This window comes from Lampris incognitus, chromosome 12, assembly GCF_029633865.1.
Source record: "Lampris incognitus isolate fLamInc1 chromosome 12, fLamInc1.hap2, whole genome shotgun sequence".
Lineage (NCBI taxonomy): Eukaryota > Metazoa > Chordata > Actinopteri > Lampriformes > Lampridae > Lampris > Lampris incognitus.
The window spans coordinates 1,570,928-1,589,130 of record NC_079222.1 but is presented as its reverse complement, the minus strand read 5'-3'; the positions used below and the strand labels follow the sequence as shown (position 1 = coordinate 1,589,130).

At 41.4% G+C, this 18,203-nt stretch overlaps 1 protein-coding gene across 1 annotated transcript in view; it reads right to left on the bottom strand.

The window, feature by feature from the left end:
- Positions 1-15,216, bottom strand: part of dis3l (DIS3 like exosome 3'-5' exoribonuclease) — a 66,347-nt gene extending 51,131 nt beyond the window's left edge. The window contains exons 1-2 of the mRNA XM_056291155.1: positions 15,087-15,216; positions 4,581-4,734 (exon numbers count right to left, since the gene is read on the bottom strand). Coding sequence (XP_056147130.1) covers positions 4,581-4,734; positions 15,087-15,216 — 284 coding nt within the window. The remainder of the gene's footprint in view (positions 1-4,580; positions 4,735-15,086) is intronic.
- Positions 15,217-18,203: the final 2,987 nt, after the last annotated feature.

The following is an 18,203-nucleotide window of genomic DNA, read 5'->3' as shown; positions in this document are numbered from 1 at the left end:
GTAGAATAGTTCACAAACTCTGTAGGGCCATTTGTGAACTGAGGAATATTTACATCAAGTTTCCTGATGCTCCTGGCCAAGCCAACTATAAAGTGCAATTCTATGAATATGGGCACCTCCCAGGAGTGATTGGCTGTATAGATGGATGTCATGTTCCCATCAAGTGTCCATCAACTCCTGATGCTGAGGAGTACAGGAACTGCAAGAACTGGTTTTCCATCAATGTTCAGGGTGTATGCATTCCTAATTTAGAGTCTTCTAACATTGTTGCCCGTTGGAAAGGTGCAACTCACGATTCAAGGATTTTTCTCAACTCTTCATTGTGTGCTCAGTTTCAGAGAGGACAACATAGTGGACTACTCCTTGGTGACAGTGGATATGGTCAGAGTAACTTTTTGTTCACCCCATACCTAAATCCCACAACAGCTGACCAGCAAAGATACAACAGAGCTCATATCCGCACTAGAGGGCTGGTCGAGCGTATGTTTGGAGTATGGAAAAATCGATTCCAGTGTTTACGCAATTCACTTCGTTTTGAGCCAAGAAGATGCTGCAAGGTGATAATTGCTACAGCTAGGGGTTAGTTAAGGGGTTGCAGCCCTTCAATACAGTTGAATCTCCATCTTTTAGGTAAGTTACGTTTGCAACGATCTACTAGTAAAAGTAACAGTAAATACATGGTTAGTACTTCTACTTGCTTCTGAATGAACAATCTGACTGTAACACTGTTCTTTTTTCCCTTTGTTTTATTAAGAGAGATGGTAGCAGCCCTCAATCCCCATTACCAGACCCCCTCCAGAGACACACTGTCAAACACTGATACCAGCGTGGTACAAGGTAGAGGGGGAGAGAGTGCACGAGGAGTTCAGGGAGGTGAAGGAAGTAGTGCTGACCTGTGATGGATGGACAAGCATAGCGCAGGACCACTACCTCTCAGTTACAGCCCACTTTATACAGCCAGGTGCAGGCAAGGTCACAGAGAGAGTTCTGCAGACCAAACCTGTCTACAAAGTGCAGACAGGAGTGAATGTGGCTGCAGAAGTTAGCCTTATACTCGACGAGTTTAACCTCAAAGAGAAGGTGAATATGAATATTAGAATACACAGTTGACTGAGCAATCTCCACCAAACTACCAATCTGGCATTCTAATAACAGTTTGTTAATCTGGCATCTAACAGTCTGTACAGTGTGATGTAATGTATCTCCTACTTATTCCATCTAACAGGTGGTGGTGATCACCATGGACAATGCCATGAACATGGAAGTGGCGACCAGGATAATGAGCTACTTGAAGTTGCCTTTCTTTGCTCATTGCCAAAACCTTGCAGCACAGAAGCTCTACTCAGAGCAAAGTGTTGCCAGGTGGGCTGCCCGAATCCGCATGGTGGTAGTGTGGCTGAAGAGAGCAGTCTTGGCCAAACCAGTCCTCAAAGAAAAACAACACCTCCTAAGTATGTATCCATTATTATATTCAATAATAACAGAGTTAAATTTAAGAAGATAAATATACTAGCTAACTAATGTTTTTATGTTTTAGACCTTCCTGAGCACAGACTGGTGTTGGATGTGAAGACCAGATAGAATACACTGTTCCTGATGGTCGAGAAGTTCAGTGAGCAGTATCCTGCCATTCAGGCAACTTGCATGGACCCTCGCCTGAGAAGGTTGATGGAGAGAGATAGGTAAGTTGTTGTAGAGGCTTTTTTTATGTATAGAGAGTAATATGCTTTATATGCGAGACTACTGTACAAAAGGCTGTGTTTGTGTTCGTGTGTGTTGTATGTGTTGCTGTATGTTTTCTTCCAGACTGGACAAAATCACCGACCAGGAACTTAAGAAGGCAGAGGACTTTGTTGAGAAAATGCAAGTCCTGTACACGTCAACTCTTGCTGTTTCGGCTGAGAATACCCCAACTTGCAGCCAGATTTTGCAGATCATCCAGAAGCTGGAAGCCCACTTCAAAGTGGGAGATGGTGAGGACTCCTTCTCTGCCACTGTGAAGACGACGATCTGAATGACCTCTCTAAGCGGTACAAACTAAATTCAGGTTGCCCGTGTCAGAACCTGTAGAGAGAAACCCAAGCGAATTCTAGTAATAATAAATAATACTAGCAGACTAGAATTGCCCTCACTACTTGAATCTGACTTATCATTTGCTCTAACAGGAGCCAAATATCCAGGCATTCCTCGAAGAGGCCACCGCTATGGATCCGTGATTTAAAGGGAAAGTCCAGGATGCTGCCACCTGGGTGAGGCTTGAGGAAGAGACCTGCTTGCGGTTGCAGAACCAGAGAAAGGTACTTCAGAGGGGTTTGCTTTATATCAAGCCAACAGACTATGCTATAGACACTTATGTATGGATGTAATTATAAACACATCTCTTTCCATTTAAAAAGGAACATCATTCTGATGTTGGCCAGGCGGAGGAGGAAGAAGCAGCAGCACTGGAGGATGATGGCATGGAATATGTAAGAACTAAGGAGAATTGTGTGATAATATCAATGCCATGCGGCCACTGTCCTCTGTCTGAGTGATATCATTCTGAGCCATGTTGCTTTCATCTGCTTTTTTTCCAGATTCCACCAGAAAAGAGGTCGACCCCCCTGACTGCACTCGGTGAACTCGTTGAGGACGAAGACAGGGCCCTAACCATCAGCAGAAATGTGGAGGGTGTCAGCACAAATGCACAGACTGAAGCAGAGGGCAAGAAAGGAATTGGAGCTGTATAGAAGCCTACCTAATGTGTTGACCTCAACAAATCCAGTAATCTGGTGGTTTGAGAGAAAGGAGACTTTACCAGTCTTGTTTGGTCTAAGTGCTAGGTACTTGTGTCCCCAAGCATCCTCCACTCCAGTTGAGCGAACATTCTCAACAGCTGGGTACACAATTAGTGTAGAAAGAGCCCGTCTTCTGCCAGAAAGGGCAGATATGCTTATCTTCCTGCATAAGAATGCTAAATGAGAATGAGCAAACATAAACTCACCGGCCACTTTATTAGGTACACCTTGCTAGTACCGGGTTGGACCCCCTTTTGCCTTCAGAACTGCCTTAATCCTTCGTGGCATAGATTCAACAAGGTACTGGAAACATTCCTCAGAGAGTTTGGTCCATATTGACATGATAGCATCACGCAGTTGCTGCAGATTTGTCGGCTGCACATCCATGATGCGAATCTCCCGGTCCACCACATCCCAAAGGTGCTCTATTGGATTGAGATCTGGTGACTGTGGATGCCATTTGAGTACAGTGAACTCACTGTCATGTTCAAGAAACCAGTCTGAGATGATTCGAGCTTCATGACATGGCGCGTTATCCTGCTGGAAGTAGCCATCAGAAGATGGGAACACTGTGGTCATAAAGGGATGGACATGGTCAGCAACAATACTCAGGTAGGCTGTGGCGTTGACACGATGCTCAATTGGTACTAAGGGGCCCAAAGTGTGCCAAGAAAATATCCCCCACACCATTACACCACCACCACCAGCCTGAACCGTTGATACAAGGCAGGATGGATCCATGCTTTCATGTTGTTGACGCCAAATTCTGACCCTACCATCCGAATGTCGCAGCAGAAATCGAGACTCATCAGACCAGGCAACGTTTTTCCAATCTTCTATTGTCCAATTTTGGTGAGCCTGTGCGAATTGTAGCCTCGGTTTCCTGTTCTTAGCTGACAGGAGTGGCACCCGGTGTGGTCTTCTGCTGCTGTAGCCCATCTGCCTCAAGGTTCGACATGTTGTGCGTTCAGAGATGCTCTTCTGCATACTTCGGTTGTAATGAGTGGTTATTTGAGTTACTGTTGCCTTTCTGTCAGCTCGAACCAGTCTGGCCATTCTCCTCTGACCTCTGGCATCAACAAGGCATTTTCGCCCACAGAACTGCCGCTCACTGGATATTTTCTCTTTTTCGGACCATTCTCTGTAAACCCCAGAGATGGTTGTGCGTGAAAATCCCAGTAGATCAGCAGTTTCTGAAATACTCAGACCAGCCCGTCTGGCACCAACAACCATGCCACGTTCAAAGTCACTTAAATCACCTTTCTTCCCCATTCTGATGCTCGGTTTGAACTGCAGCAGATCGTCTTGACCATGTCTACATGCCTAAATGCATTGAGTTGCTGCCATGTGATTGGCTGATTAGAAATTTGCGTTAACGAGCAGTTAGACAGGTGTGCCTAATAAAGTGGCCGGTGAGTGTACATTAAAGATGGCAGTCTGCATGTTGACCTCATTGTCATTGTATCCTTTCAATCTCAAAGTGCGAGAGTACAGAACCGAAATAACACAATGTGTCAATGAATTATGGTGCTCACTGCATAGAAAAGTAGTTTGCTGATAATCCTATAAGGTTTTTGTAATATATAGTACCGGAAAGTATTGTTTAGGTATCGTATCGAATGGAAGGTATTGGGTTTGGTATCGGTATCGAAATTTTTTAGGCGATACCCAACCCGACCCAGGTGAAGGAGCTAATCCAGGTGAAAGAGCTAAGCCGGGTGAAAGAACTACGCCGGGTGAAAGAACTACACCTTGTGAAAGGGTGTTTTTTTGCATCTGCCTTGCCCACAGGTATGAACGCACCTGCGTCCTTTGCAGTGTTGCAGGGCCTGGCAGGCCGTCTGAGTGAAGACGATGCCTTGAATTTCTGGGAACTCCAGGATCTCCAGGTAGTCGACCACCACCCCGGCATCAGGAAACAGGTAGTGGGTTACCTCACCCGACAGTAACTTGCCATCTGTTTAGGGAGAATTCACAGAGTTTTAGTAGGGTCTTAAACCACACATACTTAACACAAAAAGTAAGGAAATTTGTGTTTGGTAGATTATTTCTTTGTTGTAACAATGCTTCTTGGCAATAAATCTTATACCGTTGGAAATCCTGTTTATTTCCCTTTCAAATGGTGCCAAATTTGTAAGGAACATTCATTTGTGGGATGAGCAGCAGAGCTGAGTACATGGGTTGCGCCCATGAAAAATTTGCCAAATCTTCTCTGCCAAGGCCTAACAGCTTATTTTGCTGTTGCTATTGACTCTTGTTTTGAGCTTCTGGTACCCCAGGTGCTGACAATCAGGTGCCTGATATAAAATGTATTGCCAAGAAGCATTGTTACAACAAAGAAATAATCTACCAAACACAAATTTTCTTACTTTTTGTGCTAAATTTAGAAAAACTTCAAATGCAATTGACTGTTTAACATTTTTATTAGGGATTGGATTAAGGATTAGGGATGCACAGATACCGACATTGGTATCTGATATCGGGGTCAATACCAGTCTAAAACTGAATAAAGGTATTTGAGATTTTACCCAAGGCTAAGATCCAATACCTAAAGTCATGAGTAACATGTCATGAATACAAGGAAAATGGTTTGATTTACTGCATTTTTGGCACATGGAAGCTTGAGTTTCTTTAACACTGGAAAAAAACTGATTCCATCTCAGTTATTTTTCTAACTGAACCCAAGCTAATAGCCTAGCTCTGCACTGTTCAGCAAAAGTAATGGATCAATACTCAGAATCGATATCAGCAATGAAAATGTGATATCAGTACCTCCCTAATTTTAACCAAAGCAGTTGGTTAAACCTTTTGAAAAAATCAACTGCTTCACAAAAGTTGAAACTGGAGAATTATTTCAATGTGACAGGAGTGGGAAATGTGTAGTTCATTGAAAAATCAAACATAGGTCCTACTTATATGTAGCTACAAGGTACTTATCTGGGTTTGATTAGATTCAAGAGAATAACTGCCATCTCTGATATATTCAGGTATCTACTACTACTACTACTATTACTACTGCTACTACTACTACTATTACTACTACTACTACTTTTGTCTGCTCCCGTTTGGGGTCGCCACTGTGGTTCAGCCCTTTCCATCTTTTCCTGTCCTCTGCATCTTCCTCTGTCACACCAGCCACCTGCATGTCCTCCCTCACCACATCCATAAACCTCCTCTTTGACCTTCCTCTTCTCCTCTTCCCTGGCAGCTCCATATTCAGCATCATTCTGCCAATATACCCAGCATCTCTCCTCCACACATGACCAACCATCTCAATCTTGCCTCTCTCCAAACCGTCCAACCTGAGCTGTCCCTCTATTATACTCGTTCCTAATCCTGTCCTTCTTCATCACTCCCAATGAAAGTCTTATCATCTTCACCTCTGCCACCTCCAGCTCCACCTCCTGTCTTTTCATCAGTGCCACTGTCTCCAAACCATACAACATAGCTGCTCTCACAGCCATACTGTAAATCTTCCCTTTAACTCTTGCTGGTACCCTTCTGTCACAATCACTCCTGACCCTCTTCTCCACCCACTCCACCCTGCCTGCACTCTCTTCTTCACCTCTCTTCTGCACTCTCCGTTACTTTGGACAGTTGACCCCAAGTATTTAAACTCATCCACCTTCGTCACCGCCACTCCTTGCATCCTGACCATTCCACTGCCCTCCCTCTCATTCACACATAGGTATTCCGTCTTGCTCCTACTGACTTTTATTCCTCTTCTCTCCATGCATACCTCCACCTCTCCAGGCTCTCCTCCACCTGCACCCTACTCTTGCTACAGATAACAATCTCATCCACCAACATCATAGTCCATGGAGACTCCTGCCTGATCTCGTCCGTCAACCTGTCCATCACCATTGCAAACAAGAAAGGGCTCGGAGCCGATCCTTGATGTATTCCCACCTCCACCTTGAACCCATCTGTCATTCCAACCGCACACCTCACCACTGTCACACTGCCCTCATACATATCCTGCACCACTCCAACATACTGATCTGCAACTCCCAACTTCTTCATACAATACCACACCTCCTCTCTTGCTACCCAGATGCCCCCTTTCTCCACCCCTGTAGGCTTCCTCTTTGGCCTAACGAAACTGACTGAGTTTAGCTGAGAACCAGGGCTTATTGTTGTTAAAGGTACAAAAGGTTTTGGTGGGCACACACGTCGTCACAAAAGCTAATGTAAGATGTCCCAGTGTCAGTAAGTTCGTCCAGGTCTGTAGATGCAGCCTCAAAAACACTGCAGCAGGTACAGTCAATGCAGACCTGGAGATCCAGGACTCATTGGTCCATTTCCTCACAGTTTTAATCAAAGGCTTTGCAGGTTTTAGTTTCTGCCTGTAGGTTGGGATAAGATGAATCAGACAATGATCAGAGAGGCCCAGGGCTGCACGGGGGACAGAGTGATAGGTGTCCTTTAATATTGTGCAGCAATGATCCAGAGTGTTTTTGTCTCTGTTGGGACATTTAACATGCTGTGTGTATTTTGGCAGTTCGTGGCTGAGGTTTGCTCTGTTAAAATCCCCAAGCAAAATGAGTAGGGGGTCTGGATATTTGTGCTCCATGTCTGTAATGTGATCAGCAGGTGTTTTAACACCTCTTTAACACAGGCCTGGGGTGGATATAGACACCGACCAGAATACATGATGAAGATTTCCGTTGTGAATAGAATGGTTTACAGCCAAGGAAAAAGGTCTCTAAGTGAGGGCTGCATGATGTCCTCAACACTGTGACATCCGTACACCAACCTTCCTTTATGTAGAAGCATATGCTACCACCCCATTTTTTTCCCAATAGCTCCGTATCGTGGTCCGCCCGGAACTGGTGTACTGTTCAGTTTAGCTCCTCATTCAGTTTAGCTCCTCATTCAGTTTGGCTCCTTATTCAGTTTAGCCCCTCATTCAGTTTGGCTCCTCATTCAGTTTAGCTCCTTATTCACGTTAGCTCCTCATTCAGTTTAGCTCCTCATTCAGTTTAGCTCCTTATTCACTTTAGCTCCTTATTCAGTTTAGCTCCTCATTCAGTTTGGCTCCTTATTCAGTTTGGCTCCTTATTCAGTTTGGCTCCTTATTCAGTTTGGCTCCTTATTCAGTTTAGCCCCTCATTCAGTTTGGCTCCTCGTTCAGTTTAGCTCCTCATTCAGTTTAGCTCCTCATTCAGTTTGGCTCCTCATTCAGTTTGGCTCCTTATTCACTTTGGCTCCTTATTCAGTTTAGCCCCTCATTCAGTTTGGCTCCTCATTCAGTTTAGCTCCTTACTCAGTTTAGCTCCTTATTCCTTATTCCTGCTTCATCAGTTCATTTCGAGTAAGGAGTTAAACTCGGCTAAATCACTGTAATGTAATGTAATGTTATGTGCACATGTAAAGGTATTTAATCAGAACCATGTTTACTGGTCATGTACGTTTGCACATACATGGAATGTGACTCTGGTTTCGTGGCTCTCTCAGTGTACTGAACATAGAATAACAACACTACAACACAACAATCTGCACATAACCTCTCACTGTCCCAATCTAACGTCCCGGCATTCTTTTATCACTCCTGTCCCCAAGAAACCAACATCCACATGTCTGAATGACTACCGACCCATAGCACTCACCCCCATTGCCATGAAGTGCTTTGAGAGACTGGTTCTGGCTCACATCAAAACCATTATCCCCCCACATTCGACCCACATCAGTTCGCCTACCGTCCAAAAAGGTCTACTGAGCATGCCATTGCCACTGCCCTGAACGTTGCTCTGACCCACCCTGAACTTAACAACACATACATCCGGATGCTGTTTATAGATTACAGCTCTGCCGTCAACACTATCATCCCTGCCAAACTAACCACCAAACTCCCCTCTCTTGGCTTCAACCCCTCCCTTTGTAACTGGATCCTGGACTTCCTGACCAACAGACCTCAGTCTGTTTGGTTAGGTGACCACTCGTCCTCCACCTTGACCCTCAGCACAGGTGCCCCTCAAGGCTGTGTTCTGAGCCCCCTCCTTTTCTCCCTCTTTACCCACGACTGCCTGCCAACTCACCCTTCAAATGTTATAGTTAAGTTTGCAGATGACACCACAGTCATTGGACGTATCACCAACAATGATGAGATGGCCTACAGAAACGAGATTGAGCACCTCACATCATGGTGTACTACCAACAATCTTGTTCTTAATGTGCACAAGACGAAGGAGCTGATTGTGGACTTCAGGAGGTCTAGAAGCTGCAGCCACTCCCCCATACACATCAATGGGGTGGAAGTGGAGCGTGTTTCCAGCTTTAAATTCCTTGGAGTCCACATCAGTGAGGACCTTTCGTGGACATTAAACACCCAGGCCCTTGTGAAAAAGGCCCAACAATGCCTGCATTTCCTGAGGAGGCTGAGGAGCACTCGTCTACCCCCCAAAATTCTCACCAACTTCTACCACTACACCATAGAGAGCATCCTGACCATCTGCATCTCAGTGTGGTACGGCAACTGCACCTCAGTAGACCAGAAAGCTCTGCAGCGGGTCGTCAAGGCGGCCCAGCATATCACCGGTACCCAGCTCCCAGCCATAAAAGACATTTATCACAAACACTGCCTTCGAAGGGGTCTGAGCATCAGCAGAGATCCCACCCACCCCAACCATGGACTGTTCTCCCCCCTGCACTCTGGGAGGCGGTACAGGAGCCTCAGAGCCCACACTACCAGGCTCAGAAACAGCTTCTTTCCACAAGCTGCTGCCCACCTGAACCTGGCTACCCACTGAATGTCTGTAGATATTTTTAAATATTTTGTACTCCAGCTTTCTTTTAACTTATTTTTAGCTTTTGGTCTTCATATGTGTATATCTTATATTGTGTTTGCTGTGTTTGTGTGTGTCTGTCTTGCACTGTTTGGTGAAGCCACAGCCCTCATTTCATTTTTAACATGTGCTGCACATTGTTTTTAATGACAGTAAAATTGAATTGAATTGAACTGAATATGTAAACAAGGACTGACTTATACAGGTGAAATAAGAGGTGATAAGGTGAAGTGGTGCAGAGAATATATCAGAGAAGTGAAATACAGAGAATATATCAGAGATGTGAAATACAGAGAATATATCAGAGATGTGAAATACAGAGAATATATCAGAGAAGTGAAGTACAGAGAATATATCAGAGAAGTGAAGTACAGAGAATATATCAGAGATGTGAAATACAGAGAATATATCAGAGAAGTGAAGTACAGAGAATATATCAGAGAAGTGAAATACAGAGAATATATCAGAGAAGTGAAGTACAGAGAATATATCAGAGATGTGAAGTACAGAGAATATATCAGAGATGTGAAGTACAGAGAATATATCAGAGAATATATCAGAGATGTGAAACACAGAGAATATATCAGAGATGTGAAATACAGAGAATATATCAGAGAAGTGAAATACAGAGAATATATCAGAGATGTGAAATACAGAGAATATATCAGAGAATATATCAGAGAAGTGAAATACAGAGAATATATCAGGGAAGTGAAATACAGAGAATATATCAGAGAATATATCAGAGAAGTGAAGTACAGAGAATATATCAGAGATGTGAAATACAGAGAATATATCAGAGATGTGAAATACAGAGAATATATCAGGGAAGTGAAATACAGAGAATATATCAGAGATGTGAAATACAGAGAATATATAAGAGAACTGAAATACAGAGAATATATCAGAGAAGTGAAGTACAGAGAATATATCAGAGGAGTGAAATACAGAGAATATATCAAAGAAGTGAAGTACAGAGAATATATCAGAGAAGTGAAATACAGAGAATATATCAGAGAAGTGAAATACAGAGAATATATCAGAGGAGTGAAATACAGAGAATATATCAGAGGAGTGAAATACAGAGAATATATCAAAAAAGTGAAGTACAGAGAATATATCAGAGAAGTGAAGTACAGAGAATATATCAGGGAAGTGAAATACAGAGAATATATCAAAGAAGTGAAGTACAGAGAATATATCAGAGAAGTGAAATACAGAGAATATATCAGAGAATATATCAGAGAAGTGAAGCACAGAGAATATATCAGGGAAGTGAAATACAGAGAATATATTAGATAAGTGAAGTACAGAGAATATATCAGAGAAGTGAAATACAGAGAATATATCAGAGAATATATCAGAGAAGTGAAGTACAGAGAATATATCAGGGAAGTGAAATACAGAGAATATATCAGAGAAGTGAAGTACAGAGAATATATCAGAGAAGTGAAGTACAGAGAATATATCAGAGAAGTGAAGTACAGAGAATATATCAGAGAATATATCAGAGAATATATCAGAGAAGTGAAGTACAGAGAATATATCAGGGAAGTGAAATACAGAGAATATATCAGAGAAGTGAAGTACAGAGAATATATCAGAGAATATATCAGAGAACATATCAGAGGAGTGAAGTACAGAGAATATATCAGAGAATATATCAGAGAATATATCAGAGGAGTGAAGTACAGAGAATATATCAGAGAATATATCAGAGGGGTGAAATACAGAGAATATATCAGAGAAGTGAAATACAGAGAATATATCAGAGGAGTGAAATACAGAGAATATATCAGAGGAGTGAAATACAGAGAATATATCAGGGAAGTGAAATACAGAGAATATATCAAAGAAGTGAAGTACAGAGAATATATCAGAGAAGTGAAGTACAGAGAATATATCAGAGGAGTGAAATACAGAGAATATATCAGAGAAGTGAAATACAGAGAATATATCAGAGGAGTGAAATACAGAGAATATATCAGAGGAGTGAAATACAGAGAATATATCAAAGAAGTGAAGTACAGAGAATATATCAGAGAAGTGAAGTACAGAGAATATATCAGGGACGTGAAATACAGAGAATATATCAAAGAAGTGAAGTACAGAGAATATATCAGAGAAGTGAAATACAGAGAATATATCAGAGAATTATCAGAGAATATATCAGAGAAGTGAAGTACAGAGAATATATCAGAGATGTGAAGTACAGAGAATATATCAGAGAAGTGAAATACAGAGAATATATCAGAGAAGTGAAATACAGAGAATATATCAGAGATGTGAAGTACAGAGAATATATCAGAGATGTGAAATACAGAGAATATATCAGAGAATATATCAGAGATGTGAAATACAGAGAATATATCAGAGATGTGAAGTACAGAGAATATATCAGAGATGTGAAGTACAGAGAATATATCAGAGAATATATCAGAGATGTGAAATACAGAGAATATATCAGAGATGTGAAATACAGAGAATATATCAGAGAAGTGAAATACAGAGAATATATCAGAGATGTGAAATACAGAGAATATATCAGAGAATATATCAGAGAAGTGAAGTACAGAGAATATATCAGGGATGTGAAATACAGAGAATATATCAGAGAATATATCAGAGAAGTGAAGTACAGAGAATATATCAGAGATGTGAAATACAGAGAATATATCAGAGATGTGAAATACAGAGAATATATCAGGGAAGTGAAATACAGAGAATATATCAGAGATGTGAAATACAGAGAATATATAAGAGAACTGAAATACAGAGAATATATCAGAGAAGTGAAGTACAGAGAATATATCAGAGGAGTGAAATACAGAGAATATATCAAAGAAGTGAAGTACAGAGAATATATCAGAGAAGTGAAATATAGAGAATATATCAGAGGAGTGAAATACAGAGAATATATCAGAGGAGTGAAATACAGAGAATATATCAAAGAAGTGAAGTACAGAGAATATATCAGAGAAGTGAGGTACAGAGAATATATCAGGGAAGTGAAATACAGAGAATATATCAAAGAAGTGAAGTACAGAGAATATATCAGAGAAGTGAAATACAGAGAATATATCAGAGAATATATCAGAGAAGTGAAGCACAGAGAATATATCAGGGAAGTGAAATACAGAGAATATATTAGATAAGTGAAGTACAGAGAATATATCAGAGAAGTGAAATACAGAGAATATATCAGAGAATATATCAGAGAAGTGAAGTACAGAGAATATATCAGGGAAGTGAAATACAGAGAATATATCAGAGAAGTGAAGTACAAAGAATATATCAGAGAAGTGAAGTACAGAGAATATATCAGAGAAGTGAAGTACAGAGAATATATCAGAGAATATATCAGAGAATATATCAGAGAAGTGAAGTACAGAGAATATATCAGGGAAGTGAAATACAGAGAATATATCAGAGAAGTGAAGTACAGAGAATATATCAGAGAAGTGAAGTACAGAGAATATATCAGAGAAGTGAAGTACAGAGAATATATCAGAGAATATATCAGAGAATATATCAGAGAAGTGAAGTACAGAGAATATATCAGAGAAGTGAAGTACAGAGAATATATCAGAGAAGTGAAATACAGAGAATATATCAGAGGAGTGAAATACAGAGAATATATCAGAGGAGTGAAATACAGAGAATATATCAAAGAAGTGAAGTACAGAGAATATATCAGAGAAGTGAAGTACAGAGAATATATCAGGGAAGTGAAATACAGAGAATATATCAAAGAAGTGAAGTACAGAGAATATATCAGAGAAGTGAAGTACAGAGAATATATCAGAGGAGTGAAATACAGAGAATATATCAGAGAAGTGAAATACAGAGAATATATCAGAGGAGTGAAATACAGAGAATATATCAGAGGAGTGAAATACAGAGAATATATCAAAGAAGTGAAGTACAGAGAATATATCAGAGAAGTGAAGTACAGAGAATATATCAGGGAAGTGAAATACAGAGAATATATCAAAGAAGTGAAGTACAGAGAATATATCAGAGAAGAGAAATACAGAGAATATATCAGAGAATATATCAGAGAAGTGAAGTACAGAGAATATATCAGGGAAGTGAAATACAGAGAATATATCAGATAAGTGAAGTACAGAGAATATATCAGAGAAGTTAAGTACAGAGAATATATCAGAGAAGTGAAGTACAGAGAATATATCAGGGAAGTGAAGTACAGAGAATATATCAGAGAAGTGAAGTACAGAGAATATATCAGAGAAGTGAAATACAGAGAATATATCAGAGGAGTGAAATACAGAGAATATATCAGAGAAGTGAAATACAGAGAATATATCAGAGGAGTGAAATACAGAGAATATATCAGAGGAGTGAAATACAGAGAATATATCAAAGAAGTGAAGTACAGAGAATATATCAGAGAAGTGAAGTACAGAGAATATATCAGGGAAGTGAAATACAGAGAATATATCAAAGAAGTGAAGTACAGAGAATATATCAGAGAAGTGAAATACAGAGAATATATCAGAGAATATATCAGAGAAGTGAAGTACAGAGAATATATCAGGGAAGTGAAATACAGAGAATATATCAGATGAGTGAAGTACAGAGAATATATCAGAGAAGTGAAATACAGAGAATATATCCGAGAATATATCAGAGAAGTGAAGTACAGAGAATATATCAGGGAAGTGAAATACAGAGAATATATCAGAGAAGTGAAGTACAGAGAATATATCAGAGAAGTGAAGTACAGAGAATATATCAGAGGAGTGAAGTACAGAGAATATATCAGGGAAGTGAAATACAGAGAATATATCAGAGAAGTGAAGTACAGAGAATATATCAGAGAAGTGAAGTACAGAGAATATATCAGAGAATATATCAGAGGAGTGAAGTACAGAGAATATATCAGGGAAGTGAAGTAAAGAGAATATATCAGAGAAGTGAAGTACAGAGAATATATCAGAGAAGTGAAGTACAGAGAATATATCAGAGAATATATCAGAGGAGTGAAGTACAGAGAATATATCAGAGAATATATCAGAGAATATATCAGAGGAGTGAAGTACAGAGAATATATCCGAGATGGTGAACAGATGTTAGCAGGATACTTACACACATGGCTGAGCTAGATGGACCTTAGTTGAGGGAAGGTGGAAAACATGACTTAACCTCGTGTCAGCGGACACCTTTACAGGTGCACATCACCTGGTTTAGCTTCTCATTCAAAATGAGCTCGCGATAAGCAGCTCAGTGTCTGCAGACATGGTCGTGGTGTATTGAGAATGGACGATACGGAAAACAGGATCAGGGCTTTCCTGGCTCCACATAAGCAGACCGGATCGGGGCTTTCCTGGCTCCACATAAGCAGACCGGATCGGGGTTTCCCTGGCTCCACATGAGGCTCAGGTGGTAACTTTGGTGTAAACGTGTTGGTTGACTGAAAGCTACAAGTCTAATACTCTGCGTTGACTGACGGGTGACGTCGTCCATGCTGGTGGTTAGCGGGTTAGCCGTTAGCTTGCCTTACCTTGGGGGCACTGTGTGCACACAGAGCTGCCGCATGGGATATCTCCTCTCAGGTACAGCTCCCGAACCACCCGAACGTTCCGCCCGCGCGAATTCTTCAGCACTAAAACCCGATCCGTCCTCCGGGGCATGTCTAGCGGGTCGCAGTAAATCCCGCGGTTTGTTTAGCGCTGCTCAAACGGGGAGGAAATTACGCTCTCATGACGCCCTTTAAACGTCGGGAAGACGCAGCTTCCGGCTACGTCATATACCCCGCCCCCTGCTAGTCATCGACGACGTCACGTTTACGAACCACAGACCCCTTTCTGCCCGGAAGTATTAATTCGAGTGCCATGAAAAGGCCCAAAGCACCGTAAAACATGTTAGCCCGTGGGCCAGAGGCCAAAATGTCACTATTTCGTCCATGTCAGGGTGGCAAACCTTTCTAGGGATGTTTGAAAAGATACATGTCTGTAGATGACATGTTGGTACGGTAGCCCTTCCTACGTGGTAGCTGAGTCACAGCTACCAGCTCATCAAGTCAATAGCCACTCATCACAAATTCAGTTTTTTGACACTAGTGTATATCTGGTTAAAGCTCATGTAAGGACATTTGCCAATGTTTAATAATATAGTGTTTGGTATCATTTTAAAGGGGACCTTTTAGGCTTTCATTTAAACCCAATATTGTATTTGTATGACAAACACAGAGTTCATGTGACCTCTTTAAACCATAAATGACACACATTTTCCCACAATCTTCACCTAAACTATATTCTGTCTTTTAGCCCCGTGGCATCAAGAGACCTCAGGGGCACAAAACTCAACAACTGCAATACAGAGGAGATTCCAAGGATTCAGAAAATGTATAATATACCCATACTTTTTCTTTGTGAGAGGTGATTTTGAGCCTTAAATTAGAAGTCACCAGCTCAGGCCCATTCACCTCCATTATTTGGACCAACATATTTAAATAGGATAATTCTTCCCAAGGAGTAACTTAGTCATAGCTATCACCTTTCAGTGACACCATTCGTGATTCAAAGAAGGAAATAAGAAAAAAACTATACATTTAATACACCTAATCTTCATCATCATCATCATCATAGTCGACCAGTTTCACATCAACCTCTACGTCCTCCTCCTCCTCTCTATGATTGGTGCAGGTTTGTAGCTTGCACATTTCTGTGCACTTCAGTCTGTGGGCAAGGCAGGAGTAGTCAGGAAGCTTGCAGGTCCGTACACACTTGCAGGCCATAAGTTCCAGGACAGCCAGTGGTGCTGGGGGTCCTCGCATCCATTCTAACATCAGCGTACCTGTAAGAATAAGTGGAACATATTTCTAATCCATTTCAGCGAGGAAGTTGAATGTTGAGAAATTACCTATACATATTATTTTAGCATTATAGCATGATGAATATGTATGTAGTGAATTATTATAAGTATACCTTGGTCATCAGTTGTCCATCCATGTCCTTTTGGCTCTGGTATGTCTGGTTGTCCTCCCAGGCAGCGCCTCCACACTGCTGCCTGATAATTGGCACGCTGGATATGCATCTGTAATAAGTCCTTGCAAGGAGGAAGTACACTGGACTCCACTTCACCCCTTTTGCTGCAGAACAGCAAGTAACGCAGATCATTGACATCACATATGCTAGATGATGGCGCATACAACCTGCAGACAAATGATTCCATATTGCTGTACAATTCGTCTGATACATCCCAGGATGTTCCCAGGGTTTTGAAGGACTCTTGCAATGTCCTGTTTCCTTTGATCAGTTTGAAAGCACAAAGTTTACCACGTCCTGCAAATGCACTTACACTATTACAACCTGTGAAGGCATGTACACCTACAAGAGCATCACATAGGTCATCCCCAAGGAGCTGAGCAAGGTTGCTGATGTTGATGTACCTTGTCCGATTCTGAGTGCCACACTTCAGATACAAGGGGCAGTTTATCTTCTTATAGTATCCAAGACAAAGGATCATGACATCTGTATCCTCGCTCACAATAACTGTGGTTTGATAGCCATTCTTACTGGCATGATTTGCATGTAAGAGCATGTGGATATCCGCCTCATCATGGGAAGATTTCAGGTCTTCAACAAAATTCCAGTCTGTTTTGCGGAGACAATAGCATGTCTCTCCACAGGTTGCAAATAGCTGCTTGTCCTCCTTAAGCCTTTGAAGGTTCTCTGGTTGCTTCCACTGGTCCACCATGAACGTTATCAGTGCTGTTTTGCTGTCTGGATTACTTAAGAGTTTTCTCCACTGCACAACTTTGTGTCCCGGGGCAATGTTTTGCCGTTGAGTGCTAATTGCTGAACCACGATTGCATCGCTCAGCATTCTTGATCGATGTTTTCCTGTATACATCAAACACCACATCTATCCGCTTACTGTGTCCTCCTTCATACAGCACTAGGTTCAGCACAGATCCAGCAATCTCTCCAAAGGTTTTGCCATCACCTTTCATTTTCTGAACAAGGCTCATTCCATCAATGATGCATGCAGAATGTTCTCCAATTTCTTCTACTGCTGGTCCTGATTTCTCCAACTCTCTTGCAAGAGCAGCCTTGTTAGTTTTCCACAGTGAGCCATCTGGTGCCCAAGGTAGTGGACCAAGAGGATGAGCCAGGACATCTTTAATGTGAAAATCTCTACTTTGTGAAACAATGATCATATGTCCAAAGAGATTTCTATCTGCTTTCAAGACCACCTCCTTGTTTTTTGCCGGCTTTCCTCTACTTTTAATGATGCTTGCAAATGTCTTCAGGTTCTGTTTTTTCATTGTGTCATGGAACTTGGCTGTTGGTGAACCTTTTTCCAAATGCTCACTTCTGAACTTTTGATATGCTTCCTCTCCAGTCTGGTGAGCTTGCAGCAGATCACGAGCTATGTCGGATGACACAGTGATTCCTGTGGAAAGACTGATTATATCAGATTGATCTGCACCTAGAGGGTTTACCCAGCTTTTCTCCATAAGTTCTACAAAGGCATTAACATCTGCCCGGTCCTTCTCTATCCTTGTCTTCTGTAGATCGTGATGATTTACACTTTCTGTAGGATCATTGCCTGTCATGTTCCTGAGTTGCCTTAGATACTGACTTCTGTTTTCTGAAGTGAGATAGTATCTGGTC